Source organism: Convolutriloba macropyga, chromosome 7, assembly GCF_964194025.1.
Source record: "Convolutriloba macropyga chromosome 7, txConMacr16.3, whole genome shotgun sequence".
NCBI lineage: Eukaryota > Metazoa > Xenacoelomorpha > Acoela > Convolutidae > Convolutriloba > Convolutriloba macropyga.
The window spans coordinates 38,281,424-38,306,101 of record NC_134474.1 but is presented as its reverse complement, the minus strand read 5'-3'; the positions used below and the strand labels follow the sequence as shown (position 1 = coordinate 38,306,101).

Genomic DNA, 24,678 nt, shown 5'->3' with positions numbered 1-24,678 from the left:
ATCAAAGACCATATATGATTCCATCTGTAATTTCTCGTGTGATTTTGTTTTGATTTCTTCTAAGAAGCCAAATATGATCTTGGGTATTTTTTTTTTAAGATTTTACAAATGAAAGGCAGTATTAGCAGAGCAGCACGTATTTGATGATTTTCTCACAAATTGAATTTTTTGTGATCTTGGATGTGGTATTTAAGAAATTATTATGGCCTTGGGTCTGGTATCTAAGATACCATATAGATTTAGGAAATTGTTTCTAAGACTCAGCAAAAAGTTCAAGAACAGCAATCAAAAGAATAATTTTTAGTCCATTATAAAAGATGATAGCTTGTGTGATCTTGGATATTGTGTCGAGGAAGCCGTTGTTTAAAACGTTCCCCTCATCACGTCAATTCAAGTTCCTTCAACGATACAAAACGCATACATATTTTTTGTTCATGGCATTTACAGGCCATAGATTTTTATGCTCTGGGTTATGGCATCCAGGACAACATAAATCTCTCTTTAAAAAGCGGCTTTTAAAACGTTCCCTTGTCTTTTTCCCCTCATCACGTCAATTAAAGTTCCTTCAACGATAAAAAAACGCATGCATATTTTTTGTTCATAGATTTATGTGTTTATGGGCCATAGATTTTTATGTTGTGGGATATGGCATCCAAGACGCCATAAATTTCTCTTTAAAAAGCCGCTTTTAAAACGTTCCATTGTCTTTTTCCCCTCATCACGTCAATTCAAGTTCCTGAAATAAAAAAAAACAGGTTTTTCCTTTTTATGTTTATGGTATTTTATGGGCCATAGTTTTCTATGGTCTTGGCTATGGAATCAGAAACACCATCAATTTTTTTCCTCGACCTTTTTTCCTTTATCTTTGTTGTCGCTATCAAGATAATTGAAGTTTTTTCAACCACGAAAAAAAAAGTAGCTCAAATTTCATATATATATGGTCTTTTATGGGCCATAAATTTCTTTGGTCTTGGATAAGGAAAGTAGGTGACAAAAATTTTTTTTTCATTTATTCATGAAGAAATCAAATCATTTCACATTGTGCTGAATATGCGGTCCAAAATACGTCATTTGAGACCCCGTATATGTTTTTTGTATGGTCTTTGATATGGTATCCAAGATGCCACATGCACCATACATGACTTTGATATGTTATCTAAGATGGGTTTATTGTGGTCAGCCCAGGCATAGAACGTCCGTCAAAAAACGAACGGAGGTTGACTTCGGAGTTATAAACTGAGAAACAACAGTAAAGAGTATTTTAGTTTATTTTCGGCTAGCTCTAAGACTTATTTTTAAATATACAATAAAGTAATAACCGCTGGTGACCGTTCATATGCTATCATCTTTAAATAAAATTAAAAAATAAAAACAAGAATTTCAACTCTTCTGTTTGCGAAGACAACCAATCAATCGGAAACCACTTATGCGAATGGTTTGCTATTGAAAGTTTAAACCAAATTATTAAAGTCACTGTTATAAGCATCCGTTTTATTAGATTTGGGTTTTCGTTTATCACTGTGGTCTGCGCTTGCTCAAAAAAAGGCATGGGAACAAATCACACAATTGTCTATCAATTCGAAGCAAATTTAAACTAGCTACGCTCACTTTCACTGTTGTCCGCGCACTTTATTAGCACTTTTTTGAATATCGTTGATACTTTTCTGTGAAATTACTCGATGAAATGTACTATTTACAACGTAATGCTTTTGCGATCTTCCACATTATCTTACGCACCTTCGATGACCCTTCTTATATACCATATCAAAGACCATATATGATTCCATCTGTAATTTCTTGTGTGATTTTGTTTTGATTTCTTCTAAGAAGCCAAATATGATCTTGGGTATTTTTTTTAAGATTTTACATATGAAAGAAAGCTTTAGCAGAGCAGCACGTATTGAATGATTCTCTCACAAATCGAATTTTCTTTGCGATTTTGGATTTGGTATGTAAGAAAATATTATGGTCTTGAGTCTTGTATCTCAGATACCATATATGATTTAGGAAATTCTTTCTAAGATTCAGCAAAAAATTTAACAACAGCAATCAAATGAAGAATTTTTAAACCATTATCACAGATGATAACGTGTATGAACTTGAATATTGTGTCGGGGAAGCCGTTATTTAAAACGTTCCATGGTCCTTTTCCCTTCATCACGTCAATTCGAGTTCCTGCAACCATGAAAAACGGGTTCATATTTTTTATGTTTATTGTATTTTATGGGCCATAGTTTTCTATGTCTTGGATATGGAATCTAAGACACCATCAATCTTTCTTTTTCTCGACCTTCTTTTCCTTTCTCTTTTTCTGTCTCTATCAAGATAATTGAAGTTCCCTCAACCAAGAAAAAACGGTAGCTCAGTTTATATATATATACACACACACATATATATATATATATATATATATATATATATACATATTATAAATATATATATATATATATATATATATATATATATATATATATATATATATATGGTCTTTTATGGGCCCCAGATTTCTGTGGTCTTGGATATGGAATCCAGGTCACCATTAGAAAGTTTTTCATTTATTCATAAGAAAATGAAATCTTGTCACATTGTATTCAATATGCGATCCAAAATACGTCATTTGAGACCCCGTTTATGTTTTTTGTATGGTCTTTGATATGGTATCCAAGATGCCACATGCACCATACATGACTTTGATATGTTATCTAAGATGGGTTTATGGTGGTCAGCCCAGGCATAGAATGTCCGTCAAAAAACGACCGGAGGTTGACTTGGGAGTTATAAACTGAGAAATATCAGTAAAGAGTATTTTAGTTTATTTTCGGCTAGCTCCAAGACTTAACTTTAAATATACAATGAAGTAAGACAAATATCTGTTCAAATTGGTGAATAAATTTTGTGTTTGGTTTCCTACCTCAATTTGTCCATATGACCCATCTCCTCTGTTTCCGTAAATGTAAATACTCCCACGATGCATGTCCATAACGTTTGTTATTCGAGCTCTTTCTTTTTTCGCAAACTTTTTTGTATGCTTTGAATATCTTTTTTAGTTATCTCTTTCTACGTTACAGAAATGAGCAATAAAAGTCATCGAGATCTTGCAACAGAGTAATTTGGTGATAAACATGCAGAGTAATTCTGTTTACAATAACACCATATTTTTGTTTTAAAGATACATGTAATTCTCCGTGCAGATTTATAACAAATCTTTTATTGCAATCATAACCGCATTTTATGCCTGAGACAATTGCCGATTTTGACTTCACTTTAGTTTGCAAAAATTGCTACTTGAGACAAAAATAAGTTCAAGCAGAAAATTTGCTTCGTTAAATTAGCAAAAACTAAGCTTTCGATTGATAAAATTCAAATATTGTTTACTACAGTTTTCTGCAAGTGGTTTTTCAGCTTTGAAGATTGTTCATAAGATAGTTTTCGAGCAACCTGATTGAAATTAAGGCGGCTGACGGCGATGTACGTTTGCTATAAAGTTCAGACTCCTCTGATCTGCAAAAATTGCGATTATTTTGGAAAACAGAACTCAAGTTGCAAAAGAAATCAAAGGATGAATGACAATTCGCAAAATTAAATTTGAAATTTTTAAAGAAGAACAACAGAAATATCAGACAACAGATCTTATTCCATTTTTATTAGAAGAGCAAAGACCAAAAAGTGAATCGTTCAAAATCTGATAACATTGCTTATGATGTAAAATCTTGAGATTATAATGAGGAAATTTGTTCTATTATATCTGACAAACATTTTGCAAGGAAAAACGCCTTCTCTGCAAAAAGTTATGGATGGACATTTTTTACATCTGTCTTTGGGACGTGCAAAGTGGAAATTATTCGATTTTTTTTAAATTAAAACCACTTTTTTTGTGATTTTTAGGTCCTTAAGCAATGTTTCAATTAATTACTTCCCAGTTCAGCTATTCTTGTTTTTTTTGCCAAGTTCCTTTTTTCTCACGTGGAAAGTTAAAAAACTCCTATCAGAAATCTCTTTGAGAAACTTATCCGAAAACGCAGGTGGTTATATACGGAAGTCCGCACCCCCTTAAGAAAATTAAGAAAATTAGGAAATTTCAGAATCTGAATAGGAGCAGAAAAGGATCTCGGTAGGGAAAATTGGAGACTAAAAGGATTCTCAACAGGAAATTAGGATGTAAATGGGATTCCCTGTACAAAAAACGGAATTAAGAGGATTTCCTTGTAGCAAAAAGACAAAATCTCTCTCTTTCTCTCTCTCTCACACAACACTCTCTCTCTCTCTCACTCTCTCCTTAAGTGAAACATCAGAGGATTCAGTGATCTGAATTTAACATAATCACAGCAAATTAACCATTAAAGAGATCTTTCGATAAATTATTGTTGATAAAATTTGTCATCACAACTCAGAAATGTGTTTTTGCTTATTGATTTTGAAAGCCCCGAGGTTTTAAACTGATTTTAACTAAAGTTTTGCCTCGACTTTGCCAGAAAAACAAAAAGAAAAGCAAAAAGAAGGACGAAAACTGCTAACTACAAATAGTGTTAGTGTATTTGTTAAGAAAGAACTTAGTTTCCAAAACATGAGCAATAAAAATAAAAACTGAGATAAACGTGTACAAAATCAATAGCTTAAATTGGTAGAAAAGCTTAACAAACTATATAAATTTCAAATCCATAAGTTTAAAATCATACTGGTCTCAATATAAATTTCTCTCAGCTCTGGTCTCAAATGTATTTTGAAGCTTTACAACTAAAGCTCGACGGTTACATATTGCGCAATATTATTTACCGTGAGTAGTTTAACTATTTGTCAGTACTTTCATTTGTTCTAATTCATGTTGTTGTTTTCAAAGATGTCATCAGTTCTATTCTACCTCTAAAGCTTTCATTAATTATGTTGTAGAAAAACAAGCCAACATTTTTTTAAGTTTAACCATTTGTTTTAAGTTTTTGTTCTTCACAAATTTGAAAATAAGAGAAAACAAAAAATAAAAGGCTTAGTTGCGATCAAAATTTTTAAGGAAATGGACAATTTAGCCTCTGAGAAACTGAATGGCAAAGGAACAGAAAAATAGCAAAAATTTTTGTTTTTATTTACTAAAATTTTAAAGTATTTTTTGAAAACCAAAAGTAAACCTTGGCACCTCTTTAAACTTGAAACTTTTTAAGAAAATTGTTAGAATAGGTTAAAATGATTTTTTTGTACAGCGTCAATATCGACTAAATTATTTGCAAAGTTTTAGTGTAAAACTGTCTACTATCCTGGCAATATAGCCGGTTTTGGAGCCAATGTTTTGCAAACTTTTAGAACTCGATTACTTTGTAATCCATTTTGTAACTAACATTAATCATTCTTTATGTTTTTGTTGGAAAAAACGCGTAGTAAAAAAACTTTATTTGAAGGATAATTAGGATCAACATAAAAAAGCAAAGAAAAAAGATTTGTGCAAAATCTTAAAGTTAACAAAATTAGCGCATATGAGATTGAATGTTCATAAAACTATAAACATTTGCCAGTTGTACGAGAAAAATAAACTCAAGAAACACATCAATGAACCTTATCTACGCTTGATTGGTTTTCTAATGTTGCTCTCAATACTTTATACAGTAAAATCTGTCTGGGTTCGATCGCAAGATTCTTGCAAACAAAAATTAGTCTGAAAGAGAGTCTCTTTGCATAAAAAACTTCAACAAACAGAATATAAGCTGGAAAGTGATCTGGCCTACATTCTAGCTTGTTGATACATATAAAAACGTTGAAATCCACGAACATTGACAAATACCGGCGCCTCTTGCGTCGGTTTGTCACATTTTCTCCACACGGGGCTCCATCTCGACATATCATAGCTGCTATCTGACCACACACCTGGTAGCCAACTCATCTATTCTACTGATTTTGAAAACTCTGGATAAATGACTCTGGATTTTTTTGAAAGTTTCAATTAACTTAATTATCCGATATTTCAACATTTTGTTCCTAAAGGTTGTGCTTACGACAGATCACGTTCATTCAAAAAAAGAGGTTGTCATCCGCCGTTCCGGTTTTATTTATCGGTCAAGTTAATATGTTAATAACTTTTTTCCCTTTGAATCTATTACAAATCTATTACAAAAATCCTTAGAATTTCGTAATTCTAATGGTTAATTTTTTTGGTATTTTATAGTTGTTTCAAATGAACAATTTTCTGTTAGGATACAACTTTTCGTGAAGGCGAATATACAATGAGCTTTGAGGTCATTAAAAAACCCGTGACACTGTCTGTTAGCTGTTTGTCGCAACTAGGAGTTTTCACCTTAATTGTCAACCGGTTTTTTAATATTCGAGATTTAATTTTATGAGGGGAGCCGGAGGATTGCCCAAAGACCAATGCAGCATAAATTTTTGCTGTAAAACTTATTAAATTTTAGATTTCTTGTTTGATTTTTCTCTTCAGCTGACAGCCGCGTAATAACTAATTGAATTGTCGAAGGCGAGCAAAAGGATAGAAAATCTGTCTGCCTTATAGCTTATAAAGTTTTACGATGCAAACAGTACGCTTTTTAATTTTATGCTTTTGGAGCCCTTCACAGAACATCACAGATTTTGACTTTGAAAAACCGATACCTTAACCGTAGACAACAGTGACTGAGAAAACGGAGCAGCAGTGACGATATCATGTGGCGCCCGCACAAAAAGCAAAAAATCTAATTTTAAAACATAGTTGGCGAAAACAGTGAAACTTTTGTGTAATTAACCGATAAATGTACTACTTGCAAGAAAAAGATTTTTTAAACTATGAAGGAAAATTATTGTGATTTCCCATATATCATCTGAGCCGTATTTTATAAACTTATAGTGTAGCAGTCGAAATACTGGATGTAGACCTCTAACCAATCAGAGACTGAGAAGACACTATTCTCTTATATATAGCACTAACTCCACTAACTGTAGTTAGTCCTATAGTTAAAGTAGTGCACGCTATGTGTATTCTAAATACCTTGACTTCGGTGTTAACTGTGTTATACATCGTTATAATTGAAGTTTACCTTTAGTGTTTTGTAGAGTCGGTTAGTGTGAGTGAACTAGGTAAGCCTACTTCGCGCGCAGAAATAAGTAGCCCTAAATCTTTATATTTTAAGGCTGTAAAATTAGCCCACATCGGGTCTGCCTTAATAGTCTTACCGTCTTATTGTCTTATGCATTTTTAGCTCTTGAGCTATTAATATAGCCCATATCGTCATTTGTCCAAAAATACGTTCCTCCAATCATTTTCAGAAATGTGAAATAGAATCAACTAGTAAACCTCGTTTTCGCGGAAACCTCAACTAATCCTTTTGCATTATCTTTTTTTCTTAGAAATTGCTGCCTTTTATTAAAAAAATCTACAAAGTAATAAACTAATTGTAGAGATTCTGAGATAGAATCATCAAATTGAACGCTGTATCGAATTTGAAGCATCGAGTGTACAAAATAATGTGAAAAAATTATAAAGATTACTCTTAATCAATTGTTTTTCTCTCCCCAGGTTGAGGTGCCATCCGGAAGTGACCTCTGATCAGACCAAGTCCAACGCACATGGCGTGTTCCCAGACCAAAATTACAGGGTCTGGGATTTGGTTCCAGCGCACAATAGTATGATCAGAGGTGACTTCGGTCTGGGGATGGTATGATCAGAGGTCACTTCGGTCTGGGGATGGTATGATCAGAGGTCACTTCGGTCTGGGGATGGTATGATCAGAAGTCACTTCAGGATGAGAATGGTCTGATCAGAGGCGGATTCAAGCGCACATTAGTCTGATCAGAGACCATTTCGCGCGGAATTTTTATTTTTTTTTGATTTTTTTGTTTTTTTAAGAGAGATATCGGCTCTGTCAAGAGGCAACAAAAAGCAGCATTCTGATCACAGACAGATCTTGAGTCTGATGTTTTTGATCAGAACCAAAGGGTTCCAACTGATTGAATATGTCAGTCCCCTTACAAGGAAACTTTGTTTAACTGTAGAATACGATGTTATATATGGAAAACTGTCTAATTTTATCCATTGAGTTGGAAATATGCACTAATGTATACTAAATAATTTTTTACTCAGCAGTTGGGTTATCTTTTCTTTGGCAATAATACTTTTAGAATGGTCTTTTTTTAGATGAATAAAATAATGCAAACATCATTTTGTACGAAATGAATATATTATAACAAAATTCGTGCGGTGAGGTGATTTCGAGCGCACAATAGTCTGATCAGGAGCGATTTTGAGCGCACAATCGTCTGGACAATGGTCTGGGTTTGAACTGGGCCATGGTCGCACAATCGTCAGGACAATGGTCTGATTATATTCTGATCAGAGGTCCTTTCCGTCTGGGAAGGTCTGATCAGAGACAGTTTCGAGCGCACTTAGAGCGCACACGGTGTTTCGAGCGCACTTTGGTCTGATCAGAGGATACTCTGGTCTGAGAGGGTCTGATCAGATGTAACTTTCGTCTGGCACGGTCTGATCAGGGGTCACTTCCGGATGGCACCTCAACCTGGGTCTCTATTGAACAACTCCAATGATGAAAAATAGTGAAGAGCGTTTTCAGTATCCAGACTATCTAAACCAATCCAGGTGGCTCCATATCAACGGGACCACGTCGTGACTTGGGTTCCTGCGTTGCATAGCGCAAATTGTTGTCACGATTCCCTTTCACTTTTTCATAGCATCTCTTCAGTTGCTGACCAACACTTGGATACAAAAAGAGGGCTGCAAATACATCCTCTAACAGGTTCCCGATATACCCATTACTTGTTCTCACAACCCATCGGAAAGTTGCCATCAATAATGCGAATCCAATGTAACTTGTCCAGGCCATGGCCCAGAACTGATTAATCACCAGGTGCAGAAAATGAAAGAACGAACAAGAATAGGAGGAGGTATGTTATACAAGCATAGATGTACAATTTGTAGTTTTTACAGTTCCAAACTTCGCAGGCAGCCTTTGTACCCATGTTTAGAACCCTATTGATGAATGAACACAATATGTCTCTGAATAGAGTGACAATAATTAGGATGATTGCCATTAATAAGTTGACTTGACTGAAAGTCTGACGCTCATCCAGAGAAAACTCACTGCGTTATAAACATTATGAACAAGGAAAATAAAAAAAAAGACAATTTCCAACAAACACAACAAATGCTTTTTATGCATTTTATCTCAGGTAGCATAAATAAAATTAAAAATCACAAGCAAAAACATGTTGCTTGCTCGACTTTGAGGTTGCTTCCGGTGGTTTTTTTTTTCTAGACCAGGTTTTCAATAATCACTTTATAATAATAAATAATAATAATAAATTAGTTCTCGAGTTTATTCCATTGCTTGCATTTATAAATTTACAAACAACAAAACATAACCCGAAAGGACATCAAAAGGTCGCTAGACCTGTCAAGTGATGCCTTATAAACAGTTTTAAATGCAATTTTGATGGCCATGAATTTTGAATTTGAAAAATGACCTTAATTCTGGTACGGCTCCTGATTTCTTCGACTGACACTTGTAGCAAAATTTATCGAGCAAGATCTTGCAACGCTCTACTGATGTTTTATAAAACAACCGATTGTTTTCCTATTTTTATGCCATTCTTGCACTATAATTTTTTAAACTAAAATATTCAAATTAAGATTTTTTTCGTGCTAAGTTCTAAACCTGGGTCGCCCAGAAAGGTCACATTAAAAACGCCAAAAGCCATTCCAGAATAATTTCTAAATTGAAATCCGATGCGAAGTCCAGATATCCAACAGGAAAATCCGGCGCTTGTGCGTCCATGTCGCGGTAAGCCACTGCACACGCACGCCACAGAGCGACACAGAGGAAACAAACAATTACCGTATATGGAAGAGCAAATACAATAGACACCGTTTGTAAAGCTGTCATAGCAGTATCTCCACCCGCTTTGAGAAGTGCAGTTGCCGCTGCACCCTCCGTTAGAGCCCAAAATATACGTTGCAGTTTCGGAGGATCCAGGTCTCCGTTGGAACCCAACATGTCGATGATAAAGGAGGCAGAATCGGATGACGTCACAAAGTACAGTATGATTGTAGCTAGAGATACTACATCAAGGAACGTGCCGAATTCGCCGTGAGTTTCAATAGTGTAGAACCACTTTTCAACCAATGAGTAACAACTTAGTCTTGCGTAACTTTTGTCCTCGGATCTCGCCATTTTGTTTTTATCACCATTCGTAATCCAATTGTACGTCTGAGATCGAGTCATGTTATACGAAATTGCCTGATTAAGTATGTTTTCTGAGCAAGGATTGCAAATCGGATCTGCGCAATAGTATCCAAAATCAGAGGTCGCGAGAGCAGCATTGCTGTTATTATAGGGTGCGATTATTTCAGTTGCAAACTTCTGAGAGCAGCAGTATCCTTCGCCGGCCGCAATTCGTTCGGTTCCAATGCCGGCACCCCCGAAGAATGCAAACCAGGCAAATGTGTAGATAGTTGGCGCAAGCATTGTGCCATTGACGAACTCACGAATAGTACGCCCTTTGGAAATCTTAGCCAGAAAAATGCCTGAAAACAAGTTTATTGCAACTAATCCAAGGTTGTTGAAATCCACATTGGGAGAGCAATTTTGATTACGCTCAGCTCTTATCACAAAATAGCCCACAATTCATCAAGTTTTTTACTAAATGCTTCAAACATCGATTTTGAAAAGTAATTCTAAAAAAAAACAGTTCCTCTAATTATCACCATCTTGGCAACATCGCTCTCCTTTTATGCCACTGCTCCGTCTCTGTCGATACTTTATCTATTTTTAATTATTGCAATCTATCTTGGCAGTTTATAGTTTTCTAAACAACTAGCTGTCTTTACATTAGGTCTTCAGTTTTACCTTAGCACTTATACTCTGCATACTTTAACTTCGGTATATTCTTACAGTGCCGGTGTAATTGATATTAGAAGCAAAGCATTGATTCTGTTAGTACAAAACAAACAAATGCTTGCTACTCTACTTCGCTTGTAGAAACACTCGCACTCTACTTCTAGTTCTAAGGGATTTGAAAAGTCTTGATCGGGTCTGCTTTATCATAGTTTTTCATAGAGAATTCCAAATCCAAGAATTTTAATGGGTTGATCTTTAAACAATTTACCAATATCTTTGAAGCTCAGGAGATCCATCAATATAAAAATCGTGAAATTTCTTTGAAATCAACGAAAATGTTCAAAAATGACATTAACATTCAAATCTACTCAACAATGAAGCGAAAAAGAAATTAGTTATTTCATTACCTTGTTGTTTCGCCCAATGGGTGAGGAGATTGAAATTAACTACAAAACTAAAAGATCGAGCTGGTCGTGAGAATTATACTGCAACATTGAAAACCTGACTGTATGGGTTGCAATTTGTGATGTGTCCAAATGACAATTAAATCCGTTAATGGATCAAATTGTCATTCGGACAAATCTTGAAATTGCAACCCAAAAAGTCAGATTTTCAATGTTGCAGTATAAACCTCACGATCCTGTTATTTCTTGATTAATATTAGCTTTACTCAAAAAATTTTGCTATGATCATGGTGATTCTTTCTTGTTTATCTTATTAAGATATTATTTGTCCAGTTTCTTGCAAGGAGCTATACTAGTGGGTATGGGTTGCGAAGGTTCAAACTTCTGACTCGATGGTCGTACTCCTAGTATATGCTATCTTTCTAAGCCTGATAAGTCTCATAAAAGTATTTAATGATCTAAGTAAGTAAATTTGACTAATTGATCTAGTTATAAGTTTTATATAATCTTTATAGAAATTGAACATAGATAAATTTACAACTAAGTTATGAGGTTATGAAAGTTAAAATATAAAGTTATAAGAGTTAACTAAAAGAGGAGAGGGTCGGGAAAGTTAGTAAAAACTTTACTAACTTTTAGTTGTTATCAGTAACTTATTATTCCCTTTTGGATAAAGTCCTGACGTGAAAATTATCTCTAACTATTCGTGATTCGATATAGTTGAGAAGATTGTGTTAGCAATTTCACTTCGAATTACTTTTTACTTTGAGATTTCTTTCTCAATTTGGAGATATTAAATTCTCAGTTTCTCTGAGTTATTAATTCTTAATTTCTGTTTGGAGATATTAGACTCTCAGTTTCTCTGAGCGACAGTTCTTAATTTCTCAAAGTTGTGATTCTTTCTTTACTATATATAGTTCTCAGAACGGGATAATTCCCGTCCTGCTGGCTGGACGGTAAAATGTCCGTTTGGCCGGACGGACGGACATTTTACGCAATTTGAATGGTTCAGCTAAATTGCATCATTCTATTTTTAGAATGATGTAATCTGAATACTTAGCTTAGCTAAGCTAAGTATTCAACATAAACATTACTTTAGTACATCCCGACCCAGTCCTTAGTGGGGGTAAAATAAAACAATCTGCATAAAGATTTTACAAAATATGTGTGATGAAACAACTGCATAATACTTTACAAAAGAAAAAAAAATAATAAAGGTTAAATATACGCACTGTTTAAGATATAAAAGAATGTTTTTGCGACTCTCCTCCGGGCTTACAGATTTGAAAAATTTTCTTGTTCACGGAAGTCGCCGTTTCGGTAGTCGCGTAATTCTCGCAGCAGGCTGTCATTGCGCTGCAGGAGTTGGAAGTTCTTGTACCTCTCCTTTAGAAAACTCTGCTCGAGGTTACGGATGTAACTGTCCTCAGAGCTTTCTAAATTAGCAGTTAAAAGATAGAAAGGGACTGACAAAATTTGCTTGTCAATCCCCAAGTTCTTTGCTCGATATGTTTTGGTTTTGGGGTTGTATGACATGAGTTTGTACAAATTGGCGTGGTTCTGTAGTTTATAGTTCAAACTCATGTCGTATTTCGGGTGCCCCTTGAAGCTTGGGTTGCACACGAGCTGCTCCGTTTTCATCTGCCGGTGGATTTTATCTTGTATTGTGAGGGTTTTTGGCGAGACCGCTGCCACTGTTGGTTGAAGTTGTGATGGTCCTGGTTGTTCTGATGGTTGTTGGCCATGAGGTTGCGGGTCCACTGCTGGCAGGAGATATTGCTCTAAAGGGGCTGGTCATTGAGTAGAGGGAGTTCCAAGGGGGGTTGGTCATCGAGTAAGTCTTCGAACGCAGGTAGCAGAAAGTCATCGTCGTCAAGGGTTGTGCTCTGAAAAAATTTTTTATAAAATGTTAATTATAGTTGTAATTAATTGATTTAATTACACTGGAGAGTTTGGGAAATCATCATTGCTAGATTGATTTTCCCTTTCTTGTCTAATTGCTTGTAGATCACTTTGTATAGGGGGGTATATGTTTATAGTCGGCTCTTTATAAGTGGGTGCTTGTACTAAGTGTTCCGAGTCGTCTCTTTCTTCAGTAGGACGAAATACTGATGTTATTATGGACTGAAAAAGTATATTGAAAGTAGCTGATAGTATTACTTTGCCAAAACTCACTGAGGCTCCAGTAATTTTGTGTATTTGTAGTGCTCGAATGATGCAAACTACAATGTCGATAATAAATTTCACAAAAAGGAATACAGCGAAAGTAATTCCGCACTGCTCTAAATAATAGTGTACTCGGCCGAAGGCTTTTATATACCGGTTGTGTAGAAATTGTGACGATATTGGAGAATCTAAATATATTGTTTTTGTGGTGTAGTAGTTGCTATAACCACTAGGCTGGCTTTTATTATGTTGAATCTCAACTAATTCACGAGAAAACTCTTGCGCTGCGTCTTTCATTTCAGAATTTAAAGTTACATCATTCCAAAATGCAATCATGTCTTCTTTGACATGAAAAGAAACGTCCTGTCCATTTTTTAATTTTATAGAAACCATTTTGTGTTTCTGGTTGCTGGGTGCGAATAATGCTGGCCCAGTGACTTGTGTTATACTTGGAGTTAGTTCGATCCAAGAATTATCATTTTCAATATCTAGTTGAAAAAGATTCTTTTGTTTGTTGTTACATGGTTGTTGTTTAGCAGTAGTGAAAGTTTGTCTGCTAACTGGATCGATAAAGCGAACTTTATTTTTATATAACACCGGTATTCGATCGTAACAAGTATCCATTACTTGTAAAGGCGAATAAAATTTTGGACAGTGATAGAGCCAGGCTATATTGCCGTTTGTCTCTAAAAACATAGATCTGTTATTAGTTAACAGAAAACCAGCCAGCTTAGGGCTGAGACGCGAATATGCAAGTTGTGTATTTTTAAGTGAACGTTCTAGTTCACAAATTTGTTGTATAGTATTTATTTCAGAGAGTTGTAGCCTTCGGAAATTAGTGTACTGATAGTAGTCGAATTTAGTATTCAAATGTGCCTCGTAATCTATCTCTGTTCGGGAGATATTAAGCGAACTTAGTGAATTGTTCGGAAGTCTAGTAATTCTATTTATATTAGGTAGAGGTTCGAGTGCCTCTCCTGTATTCATATTAAATCCGCCTGTAAATTCAACATATATTGTGTCGTATGGTGACGGATAAACTATATTATTGCTATTGCATAGCGATTGAGGCTTATTGTACACTTGAAATAGAAAGCTTTGTTCTTTCTCTGATTCTTTAGAGATATAGTAATTATCTCCTATTTTTATCATTTTGCCTTCAAATTGTTCTCTTAAAGCGAACAAGCAATTATCTTGTTTCTCCCAGCTATAAGCATGGGGGTCGGTTGAAGTACTTTGACAACCGCCTTCTGATAATGTGCAAGGCAGGGGAATATTTTGCCAGTTATTTACTGATCCTCCCCGCAGGTTAACATTTAAAGTTGTATCCTGCATATAAGTTTCAAATGTATCGTGAATTATCCAGCCAGAATCGTCACATTCGTTTGGATTTTCTCCAATATTTGGACCGGAATTTTTTATATAAGTTGTTCTTACATTTAATTTAATCGGAATTTCTTTTCCGTTAATACTTAACTTATTAGTTAATCTAGCCTGCCTACACTGTTCTGGAGTTAAATCTACGTCTGTGGTAATTGTGCTACGTTTTGCATCAATTCCACTAGCGTCGAAAAGGCCGCAATACCACCTAATGCTTTGGTGGCTTGCTCTACACATAGTAGCTTCTAATTTTCCTCTAAAGAAACGGTTGAAAATTTGTCCTTTGACTTTTGAAATTTCAACATTTTGTGGTTCAATTTTACAAGGAGCGACTTTGTTTAGTGAGTACATTTTATTAGAGTCCATAAGTGAACAATCGTAGTGAGCGACTTTTAGTGATGTTGCAGTTTTTGCGTATAAGTGATGGTGAGCAGTTTTTAAATCTGTGAAAATTTCAGAGTCTGGGTTTTCACAATTTGTGAAATTAGATAAAATTAAAGTTGTAGTCACAACTAATTTTGTGATATTTTCTATTTGTTTGTTTTTGCAAAACATAAATAGACGAAAGAGAAAAAGAATAAGTAAAAGATTTACCTCAGCGAAATTCCTTCTGGGGTTTTCGGTTTCAATAACCTCTCCCTCCTCGGGGAACAGAGATTCGATTGCAGTATTCATTTTTAAAAATGAATATTTGAGTGGTTTGTGGACAAAGTTGAAGGGTGTAGACTGTGCGCGAGAGATTCAAAAGAATGAATCGATTTAGTTGGGGTGAGAATTTATAGATTTCTTAATGGCAATTTGGCCGTCCGTGCGGATGGCAAATTACTGAGCCCTGATTGGCTAACGGTTCTTTTCATAATAATTTGGCCGTCCATGCGGATGACAAAATACTGAGCCCTGATTGGCGAACTGCTCCAACTGCATTTTATCAGTTTGTATATTTGCATAAACTATTGAGAGCGGATTTCTATCCGCGCAACTGGCAGAATACTCAATTCTGATTGGTTGATTGAGGGCTGTCCGTGAAGACGGAGTGAATACAAAGTTTAACTGGTTGGGGTATATTTCTATTCCTGTATAAATAGAGAAATTTTCTGAGTGTAATACTAGTCTAACTTTAATAATAATGAACAGAACAATTTTAAAATTGTTTAAAGAGGCGAATTATTCTGCCTTTGAGCAATTGGATTTGGAGTTGGATGCCAGAGAGATGAAATTTTTCCTCTCTGAGCATTATATAACAACTCAAATTGTCCTTTCTGAAGAGGAATTTTAATCTCTGCGGATTGCGCAGGAATATTGCATAAATAATAAGGATAGGAATGTATTGAAATACGCGAAGATATGTCCTGCTACAGTGCAGTACCTCAAATGTTGGTTGGGGGAAGAGGTAAATTTTTGAAGTTACAAATATTTTTCTGGGATATATTGGGGTAGATTATGAAATTTTTGAATTTTTTAGTTCGAGCGAAAATTAACAGCACCTAACCCCGAGTGCCATGAAGAATTTATAAATTTTGTGTTCGAGCTTTGGCGAGTGTGGTGGACCCCTGAGACAGCAAGAGCTGCCCAGCAACTATATGGGTTGGCTGTTGTTCTGGGGTGCGGGTTGCTCTTCCGAGACTGTACTATTACCCGCGAATACATTAAACTCATTAAAGTCGCTAAGGCTCGTTTATTTTAATTTTTGTTAATTTTGGTTTAGATATTTTTATAGTATGTATATTTTATTTTTGTAATTTCGTATGTTTTATAACAGATTTGTATAAAAGAATTATTTCTTTTGGATTTTTGGAATTAAATCTGATGGGATTGTATTCCCATAGCGTTTAGGTTCAGTCCGTGTTCGCTGAGGTCTGACATCAGAATAAATTGGATTAGGATTAGTTTTTATTTTTACTGGGTGGGGGGTTGAACTAATGGTAGGGCTAAATGTATGGGAATTGGACGTAGTACTTTGTGAACTACTTTGGGGGGTAAACAAATTCCTGATATGTAGTGTACTTTCACTATCATTTCTATTTGTTTTGTATGCGCTGTTAGGCGCACTCCGGCACGTGTTAACAGTAGTTGAGTATTCAACTGGTTGCGGTGATGTTATTTGCTCAGCCTGATTATTTGCGTTGTTAATAATAGGCCACGGCATATATTCCGGGTTATCAATTGTTTGGTGATTGAATCTATTTATTGAGTACTGGTTGAACCTATCATAGTAGGCCTGTGAATCATCATAGTTAGTACTATAGTCCTGTACTAACTTGTCTATTTCCTGTTCTTTAGGAAAGTATTCTACTAAGTGATTTCTATGCACTACTTTCTTTTGTTCAGTTGTGTCGTGAACAATTTCATACGTAGTGTTAGTAATTTGTTTAGTAACAGTATATGGTCCAGAGCGTAACTCTAGTAGTTTCTTGGATTTCAATAATCCTTTAGCGTGATTCTCTAGTAGAATTTTACGACCGATTTTGATTGGTCTACCCAATTTAAATCTATTCCTATACTCGTGTGCTTTGTTTGTAATTTGCCGACAGCGAGTATATGTTTTACTATATATACTTTTAAATTCATTTTCACGTTGTAGTATAGTACTGGACAATCTATTTTGTAGTAGTTTGTCTACTTTCTCGTTTTTACAAGAATTTTCACAGTGAGTATGTAAGGGAAGGTCTTTACAATACTCTGAAATACAATTCCGTCTATTATCCCGCAGCAAGCCAAGCTTAAGGGAAATTGGAATTTGCGGTTTAATACCGAATACTATTTCGTACGGAGTATATCCTGTACTGTAATTTATTGCAGTATTATGCGCGAAGGCAAATTTATTAGTAAGACTAGCCCAGTTTGAACCGGTGTCGTTAATAAAACTGCGCAAATAATTTGCTAAGTTTTTATTTTGTACTTCAACCTTGCCATTTGTCCAAGGTGAGTATGAGGTCCGTGGCTTTAAAGTAATTCCGAATTCATGCGTCCAGTGCACAAAATCATTACTCAAAAATGCAGTACCGTTGTCATGTACTATTTGTTGGGGAATTCCGAATCGGGTAATATATTTTTCAATTAGCTTAACGGTTTCTGGTGCATCAGCGGTTTTTGATGGATACACTTGTATAAAGCGAGAGAAACTGTCTACTATAACTAGACAAAATTTCTTCTGATTACTACAAGGCCTAAATGGACCTTTGTGGTCTATGTGTATAGTATGAAACGGGGTTGTTTCTAACTCTCCCCACTGTTCTAAGGGGGCTTCGTTTAGATCATGTCTTTGTGGTTTATTCTTTTGGCAATCTAAGCAGTCATGTACTAGCATTGTAACCCATTTGTACATTCCGGGCCAATAAAAGAATCTACTAATGTTGTTAAATGTGCATGTGTCTCCGCGATGTCCACTTAGTGGATTATTATGTGCTAACTCAAAGCATTTCATAAATAACGATAAAGGAACACATATTTTTGTATCGTATAAACCGTTCTCGTCTGGTTTATTGTAACATAGTAAGTCATATTGTTCCTCGAGTAGTAGGAGGTTAAATATATTTTTATATGCACGTAGTCCTTTACAATGCTTAATTGTACTTGTGCTCGGCGGTTCTTTGCCTGCCTTTAGCCATTGGCGAACGGTTTGTAAAACCGGATCATTTATTTGTTCACGCAGAATTGTATCTGTGTCTAGTTGAGCTTGTTTAGTGAACTCTGTTAATTTTAGTAGTAAATCTTTACAAGATACTTTTACTACTTCTGTATGTAGAGTCGTCGGTTCTACAATGTCACACTTGTGCGTGCGTTGTTTGTATTCCTCTTTCGCTTGTTCTAGTTCTTGTATCAGGGATATATCTACATTTCCTTTTTGTAATTCTAACCAGTCTTCGTCGTCAAGACCGTCGTCAACTGCATGTACCTCTTCGGGTATTTCTTCATATGTATGATCGTTAAGGCTCTCTGTAGATACATTCTCCGAAGACATTTTTCTGATTTGATTTATCTGTCGTCCATATCTGAACGAGTCGGCAATATTGTATATTGCACTACATGTTTGCTCTATATCGTCGCTTGCGTCGTTAATACTAAAATCTTCGTCAGTTATATTTAGTATTTTCTTTTTCTGTCCGGGTATATGTGCAATTACCGGATAGCTAGTATTTGGGGGTGCTTTCTTTTCGTCACAGTGTAGTATTGAATAATTTATCGGTTTGTAGTCCGACGTATAGAAGCGAATGTCTTTTGGGACTGTTTTGTGTTCAATTTGGAACTTTCTCGCTTCTTCTTGTGGTACTTGTCTACTAAGTAAGTCGGGGAAAGCAAGGTTTTTGCCTTCAGTGTATATTATCTTTAGATTCTGAAATTTAGTAAGCACGACTTGATACTTAAAGAATCTATGTGATAGTTGTCCGCGGCGAGACCAGAGGAATAGTATAGGTCTGTGATCGCAGAATAGATATATTGGATAGGGGGAGCCTATAATGTAGAACTCGTACGTTTGTAATGCTGATATTATTCCGCACAGTTCTCTATGCTGTGGGGACATTTTCTGTTCTGCTTTATCGAATACACGGGAGTTTGCAGAAACAATTCTTTTCCCTTCGGGGAACTGTTGAATTAGTATACTACCAGTTCCTAAGTTGGAAGAGTCAGCATGTATATGAAAGGGGTATTTTGGGTTGGGGATAGCGACGGAAATATCGTGTGCAAATTTTGCTTTCAATTTATCGAATACCTGCTGGTGGCTATCCAGCCATTCGAAATTCGTTTCATTCTTAACTAAATCATATAGCGGTTTTGCGTCTATATGATAGTTTATAACATAATTTGCATAAAATCCCATCGCCCCTAATACGCTGAGGACATCGGTTTTCGATTCTGGCGTTTTTAAGTTTTGTATATCTGCAATGCGCGAAGTGATTGGGCTAAGTGTCCCTTTCGATATTACATGCCCGAGGAATTTCACTTTTCGTAAGAAGAATTTTGTTTTATCCGGCGCAGCTTTTAAGTTAGCTTTACGCAGTAGTGCATGATATTCACGTATTACTGTGAACATTTCCTGTTTATCTTGTGCTTGTAGCAGTGTATCGTCAATATAAGTGATGGCTTGCTTTTTCTTTATTAGCGGTCCAAATGCATAACGCATAAGTTTACTAAAGAAATTCGGAAGGGGCTTTAAGCCGTAAAATCCGACTTGATAGGTATATTGACGTCCACCTACAATAAAACTAGTTAATTTCTGAGTTTCTTCTGTAAGGGGAACTTGATGATAAGCGCACGACAAATCACTACTTGTGAAATATGCTCCATTTACTCGTGTCATCAGAACTTGTAGTGGCTCGAGCGGCCAACTTGAGTTACTTGTATCTGTAATTGAGTTTAGGTAGCGAGCGTCAATTACAAGTTTTACATAGTCATTCTTAGGCAGTATAATAATTGGATTTACAAACCAGCTATTTAAATCGTCGTGCTCATTTAGCTCGCGTATTATTCCGGCTTGTATTAATTCGTCCATTAATGCCTCTAACTTGTCACGCAAATGTAGGGGAACTTTACTGGGACGTTGCTTTTTAAATTCGCAGTCCTTTTTTAGGGGTATGTGAAATTTCTGTTTCGTGCGGCCGATGTCATATTTGTGATGGGAGTATACATCCTCATCATCTAGAAGAACTTCTAGAAGGGCTCTGAATTCATCGTCTGTTAAATCACTCTGTGTGAAGTCAAACTTTTTAAGATACTCGATATAGTGTGCATAGTTTTTACTTGCATCTTTTGGTCGTGTATCGAGTCCTTCTTGTACAACTTCATGAATAATGAAGTGATTTTGTTCAGTTGTTCTAAACTTGGGAAATTGTTCGGTATTATTGGGCTTGCATAAGGTTTTTGCATCATTTGAGAAATCAGTTGCTACTTCAGCATCATTTTTGCATTTGTTTACAATTTCATCGCCTACAATTCCAAATATCTCTTCGATGCTTTCATCTGTGTATTGTGTAGAGGACGGCATTTGATTAATTTCGGCTTTACTCACATAAACATATATTTTAATTCCTGAAGAATTGAATACATTGTATAGCAATGCAGATATCTCAGACCAGTTCATTTTGTCTAAACCGCATGCAATTTTTGGCATAGCTATGCATCTAATGTTCTGCATTAGAAGTATATTGCGGAGTTCGAATAGTGCAGTTGTAATACTTTCAATAGTCGGTTTACTATTGTATTTTTCTTTAGTTATTAGACTAAAGATTTGGTGTCCGAGACTAGGAGCAATGTATTGTAATACATTTTGGTTTATTGTATTTCCGTCACGATCGTTCACTTCTACTTGCCACTTACAATGTTCTCTCAAGTCGGGGAACTTTTTACACAACATAAGTGCAAAGCCTTTGCTCATAGCGCAGTCCTTAGAAATTGTGTGTACAATAGCCATACTACTATTGAATATTGACTGTTCTTCGTGGTTAATATAATTTATGCAACTATCGGACTCGTTTGACTCAGCCTCTTGTACTGAGTTAACAACTGTACTAAGCATGAAACAATTATCCAATTCTTCATACTTGTTGAGTATTGAGTATGCGAACTCACTACAATCGCGCATGTTGAATTTGCGCGTATCACGACTCAATACTAGATCACATACAGCGTACCCAATAATGCCTTTATTAAGTGTAATAGGGTGATTTTTGTGGTTTTCTATTAGTATAGGTAGTGTTTTCTCTTTTTGTGTACAGACTGTGTTAATAAACACTAGTTCTGTTTTTACTGTATTTTTGTGCGGTAGAAACGAAGTGCCTTTGGGGTAACATAAATCAGTGTTTTGGTGTTTGTACAAGTAGGTTGATCTTGCCTGTATATAAAGTGGCTGAGACAAGATTATTGCTTCTATCTCTGATACTTGTGGATACTGTTTTTCGTTATTCAGTGTTCCATAACTGATTACTCCTGTGTGTTCTTTTAACTCTACAGCAGGAATATCGAAATACAGAGCTTTAAAGAAAATATGGCAGAAATCAACACCAATCAGGTTAGACGTTCCTTCTTGTGTAACCCATACTTTATAGTTTGCTTCATACTTTCCGTCAGTGTCAAAGTATGATGTTACTGTAGTATGGCCTAACATACGAATTTGTGATCCATTATAGGATTTTGTGATATTGATAGCTGAGAAGATTCTCATGCTAGGGTTCAACTTTTGCATTTCTAGAAATGTGGGGTAATTTATTATCGTACATGTCGAGCCTGGGTCAATCAGATACTCAATCTCAAGTCCACTATTTTTATTTATGTCTCCGGTGGTGAAATAATACATGTTTAGGTAAATCCTGGATTTTGGATTACTATTTGTATTAACTTTCGGAGACTTTAGAAGTTTAAAGGGAAGAAATCTGTGATAGCATCGGTGTAATTATTCTGATCGTAATACTCTGTTTGTTGGTTTTGATCCTCTACCCAGTGAACAGAGTGGGACGAGCGGGGTTGTTGATCATAATATCTACTGCTTGATGCTTGAAATTGATTATTATGCACGTGGGGGGGATAGGAACGTTGAAAATTTTGATTCTCACGTTCGTAATATTGCCTAGCTTCAGTTTCATGGGGACTAAATTGGTTGTGTTGGGGAAATTTTTGTTCATAGGATTTGTTATTATTATTATTATAGTGTTTATTTCCGTATCTGCGGTTGTCATATCCGCTGTTAGTATTATTTGGGCGATTCTGGTTATTAAAATACGGCTTATTGTTAGTCTGCTTTTTGTAGTCAGTACTGAAGGATGTCTTTTTCTCCTTTTCCTCAGTGAGTTCTCTTTTCATCTTTTTAAATCCTTCATCAATCCTGTGCTTAGAGCAGTTAGAAATGGAATGTCCATGATTACGGCAATAGTTACAAAAGCGTGTATTATTTGGTCGTCCTTTTACATTAGGGTCTTTAAAGGAACCTGAGTTAATAGCGCTGACTTCGTTATTTCTTATTAGGCTAGTAAGCTCTTTAATTTGTGCTTCAAGGCTACTGATTTTATCATTTGTTTGTTTTACTGTGCCGTCAGTGCTAACAGTAAATGTTAGGTCCTTTGTTATTAAGTGATTTTGTATTTCGTCCCATGTTTTATCCGGATTTTCTATTCTGTATTCATGAGCTTTGCGCTTTAAGGATGGGGGTTGCAGGCCTCTAATAGCAAAGTCAATATACTTTTGCTCTCTTTGTCGCTGCTGTATTGTTCGTTCAGTAGCGATTTGGCCAGGATCAGTTAATCTTGCGGGTATTTTTTCAGGCCATCCTCTATCAACAGCATGCTTAATTCGGTGGAAATAATTTTTAATTAATTCCCCTTCCTGTCTGGTTGCTCCCTCAACTTCAAGTCGATATTTGAATTGGTCACGACTATCTGTGAACCGGTTTATGAAATCTCCTTTTATTTGATCCAGAGTTCTTGTGGGGTCAATAGTATTGAACCACTCTAATGCGGTTTCTGTCAGCAAGGATCCAAATAGCGCTTTGCGTCTATTTTGGTGATTTGCTAAAGCGGCAGCATCTGTAGGTAACGTTGTGCCCAAAGAGAAGTTTATTTTTTGTTCTACAGAACTCCAAAATTCATTTGCGTTTTGTCTGGGGTCATTTCCCGAGAATGTAACAAGTGACATATTCGGATGGGAGAGAGGTGTATCAGTAAGTGTTCTTACTAATGTAGCGGTACCGGTTGTTCCAGTACCAGTGCCACCAGTACCGGTGCCACTTCCAGTTCCTCCGCCTGAGGCCATTAACTTGGTTAATTTTTAAAAGTACTTAGAAGATAGAATATTTATACGAGCCTCACTGGTCGCACCAGTTTATACTAGTGGGTATGGGTTGCGAAGGTTCAAACTTCTGACTCGATGGTCGTACTCCTAGTATATGCTATCTTTCTAAGCCTGATAAGTCTCATAAAAGTATTTAATGATCTAAGTAAGTAAATTTGACTAATTGATCTAGTTATAAGTTTTATATAATCTTTATAGAAATTGAACATAGATAAATTTACAACTAAGTTATGAGGTTATGAAAGTTAAAATATAAAGTTATAAGAGTTAACTAAAAGAGGAGAGGGTCGGGAAAGTTAGTAAAAACTTTACTAACTTTTAGTTGTTATCAGTAACTTATTATTCCCTTTTGGATAAAGTCCTGACGTGAAAATTATCTCTAACTATTCGTGATTCGATATAGTTGAGAAGATTGTGTTAGCAATTTCACTTCGAATTACTTTTTACTTTGAGATTTCTTTCTCAATTTGGAGATATTAAATTCTCAGTTTCTCTGAGTTATTAATTCTTAATTTCTGTTTGGAGATATTAGACTCTCAGTTTCTCTGAGCGACAGTTCTTAATTTCTCAAAGTTGTGATTCTTTCTTTACTATATATAGTTCTCAGAACGGGATAATTCCCGTCCTGCTGGCTGGACGGTAAAATGTCCGTTTGGCCGGACGGACGGACATTTTACGCAATTTGAATGGTTCAGCTAAATTGCATCATTCTATTTTTAGAATGATGTAATCTGAATACTTAGCTTAGCTAAGCTAAGTATTCAACATAAACATTACTTTAGTACAGAGCTTACAAGTTCGTACATATTTTTACTTTTCTTGCCTATAATCTTACCAAGATTTCACAAAGATTTTTCAAATTTCATCATGCTTCTTGTCAAGCAAGATGTTTCAGGTTTCATTTCATTGTGTTCATGATTCAAGTTACTCTAAATTTCTATTTTTTTCCTGTAAGCGGTTAATAAAATAGAAGTTAACAGAATTTGCAAAGTTTGAAAACGCATAAATAAAGTCAGGTTCAATTCTGTTCAACGGGAATCCGCTTAATCCAAGATCGTGAGGATTCATAGACATGTGAAACTGAGAGCTTGTTCTATATTGCGTTGATGACATTTTTTCTAAAAATC

At 35.6% G+C, this 24,678-nt stretch overlaps 2 protein-coding genes across 2 annotated transcripts in view; both read right to left on the bottom strand.

The window, feature by feature from the left end:
- The window catches only part of LOC142342263 (putative glycine betaine transporter), a 33,338-nt gene extending 29,934 nt beyond the window's left edge, over positions 1-3,404 (bottom strand). Inside the window, exon 1 of the mRNA XM_075393541.1 lies at positions 2,912-3,404. Within this exon, the coding sequence (XP_075249656.1) occupies positions 2,912-2,980 (69 nt within the window). The 5' untranslated portion in view covers positions 2,981-3,404. The remainder of the gene's footprint in view (positions 1-2,911) is intronic.
- Positions 3,405-8,291: 4,887 nt separating this feature from the next.
- LOC142342262 (glycine betaine transporter OpuD-like) overlaps positions 8,292-24,678 on the bottom strand; it is a 71,111-nt gene continuing 54,724 nt past the window's right edge. Inside the window, 3 exon segments of the mRNA XM_075393540.1 lie at positions 8,292-8,841; positions 8,843-8,934; positions 9,642-10,510. Of these exon segments, the coding sequence (XP_075249655.1) occupies positions 8,553-8,841; positions 8,843-8,934; positions 9,642-10,510 (1,250 nt within the window). The 3' untranslated portion in view covers positions 8,292-8,552.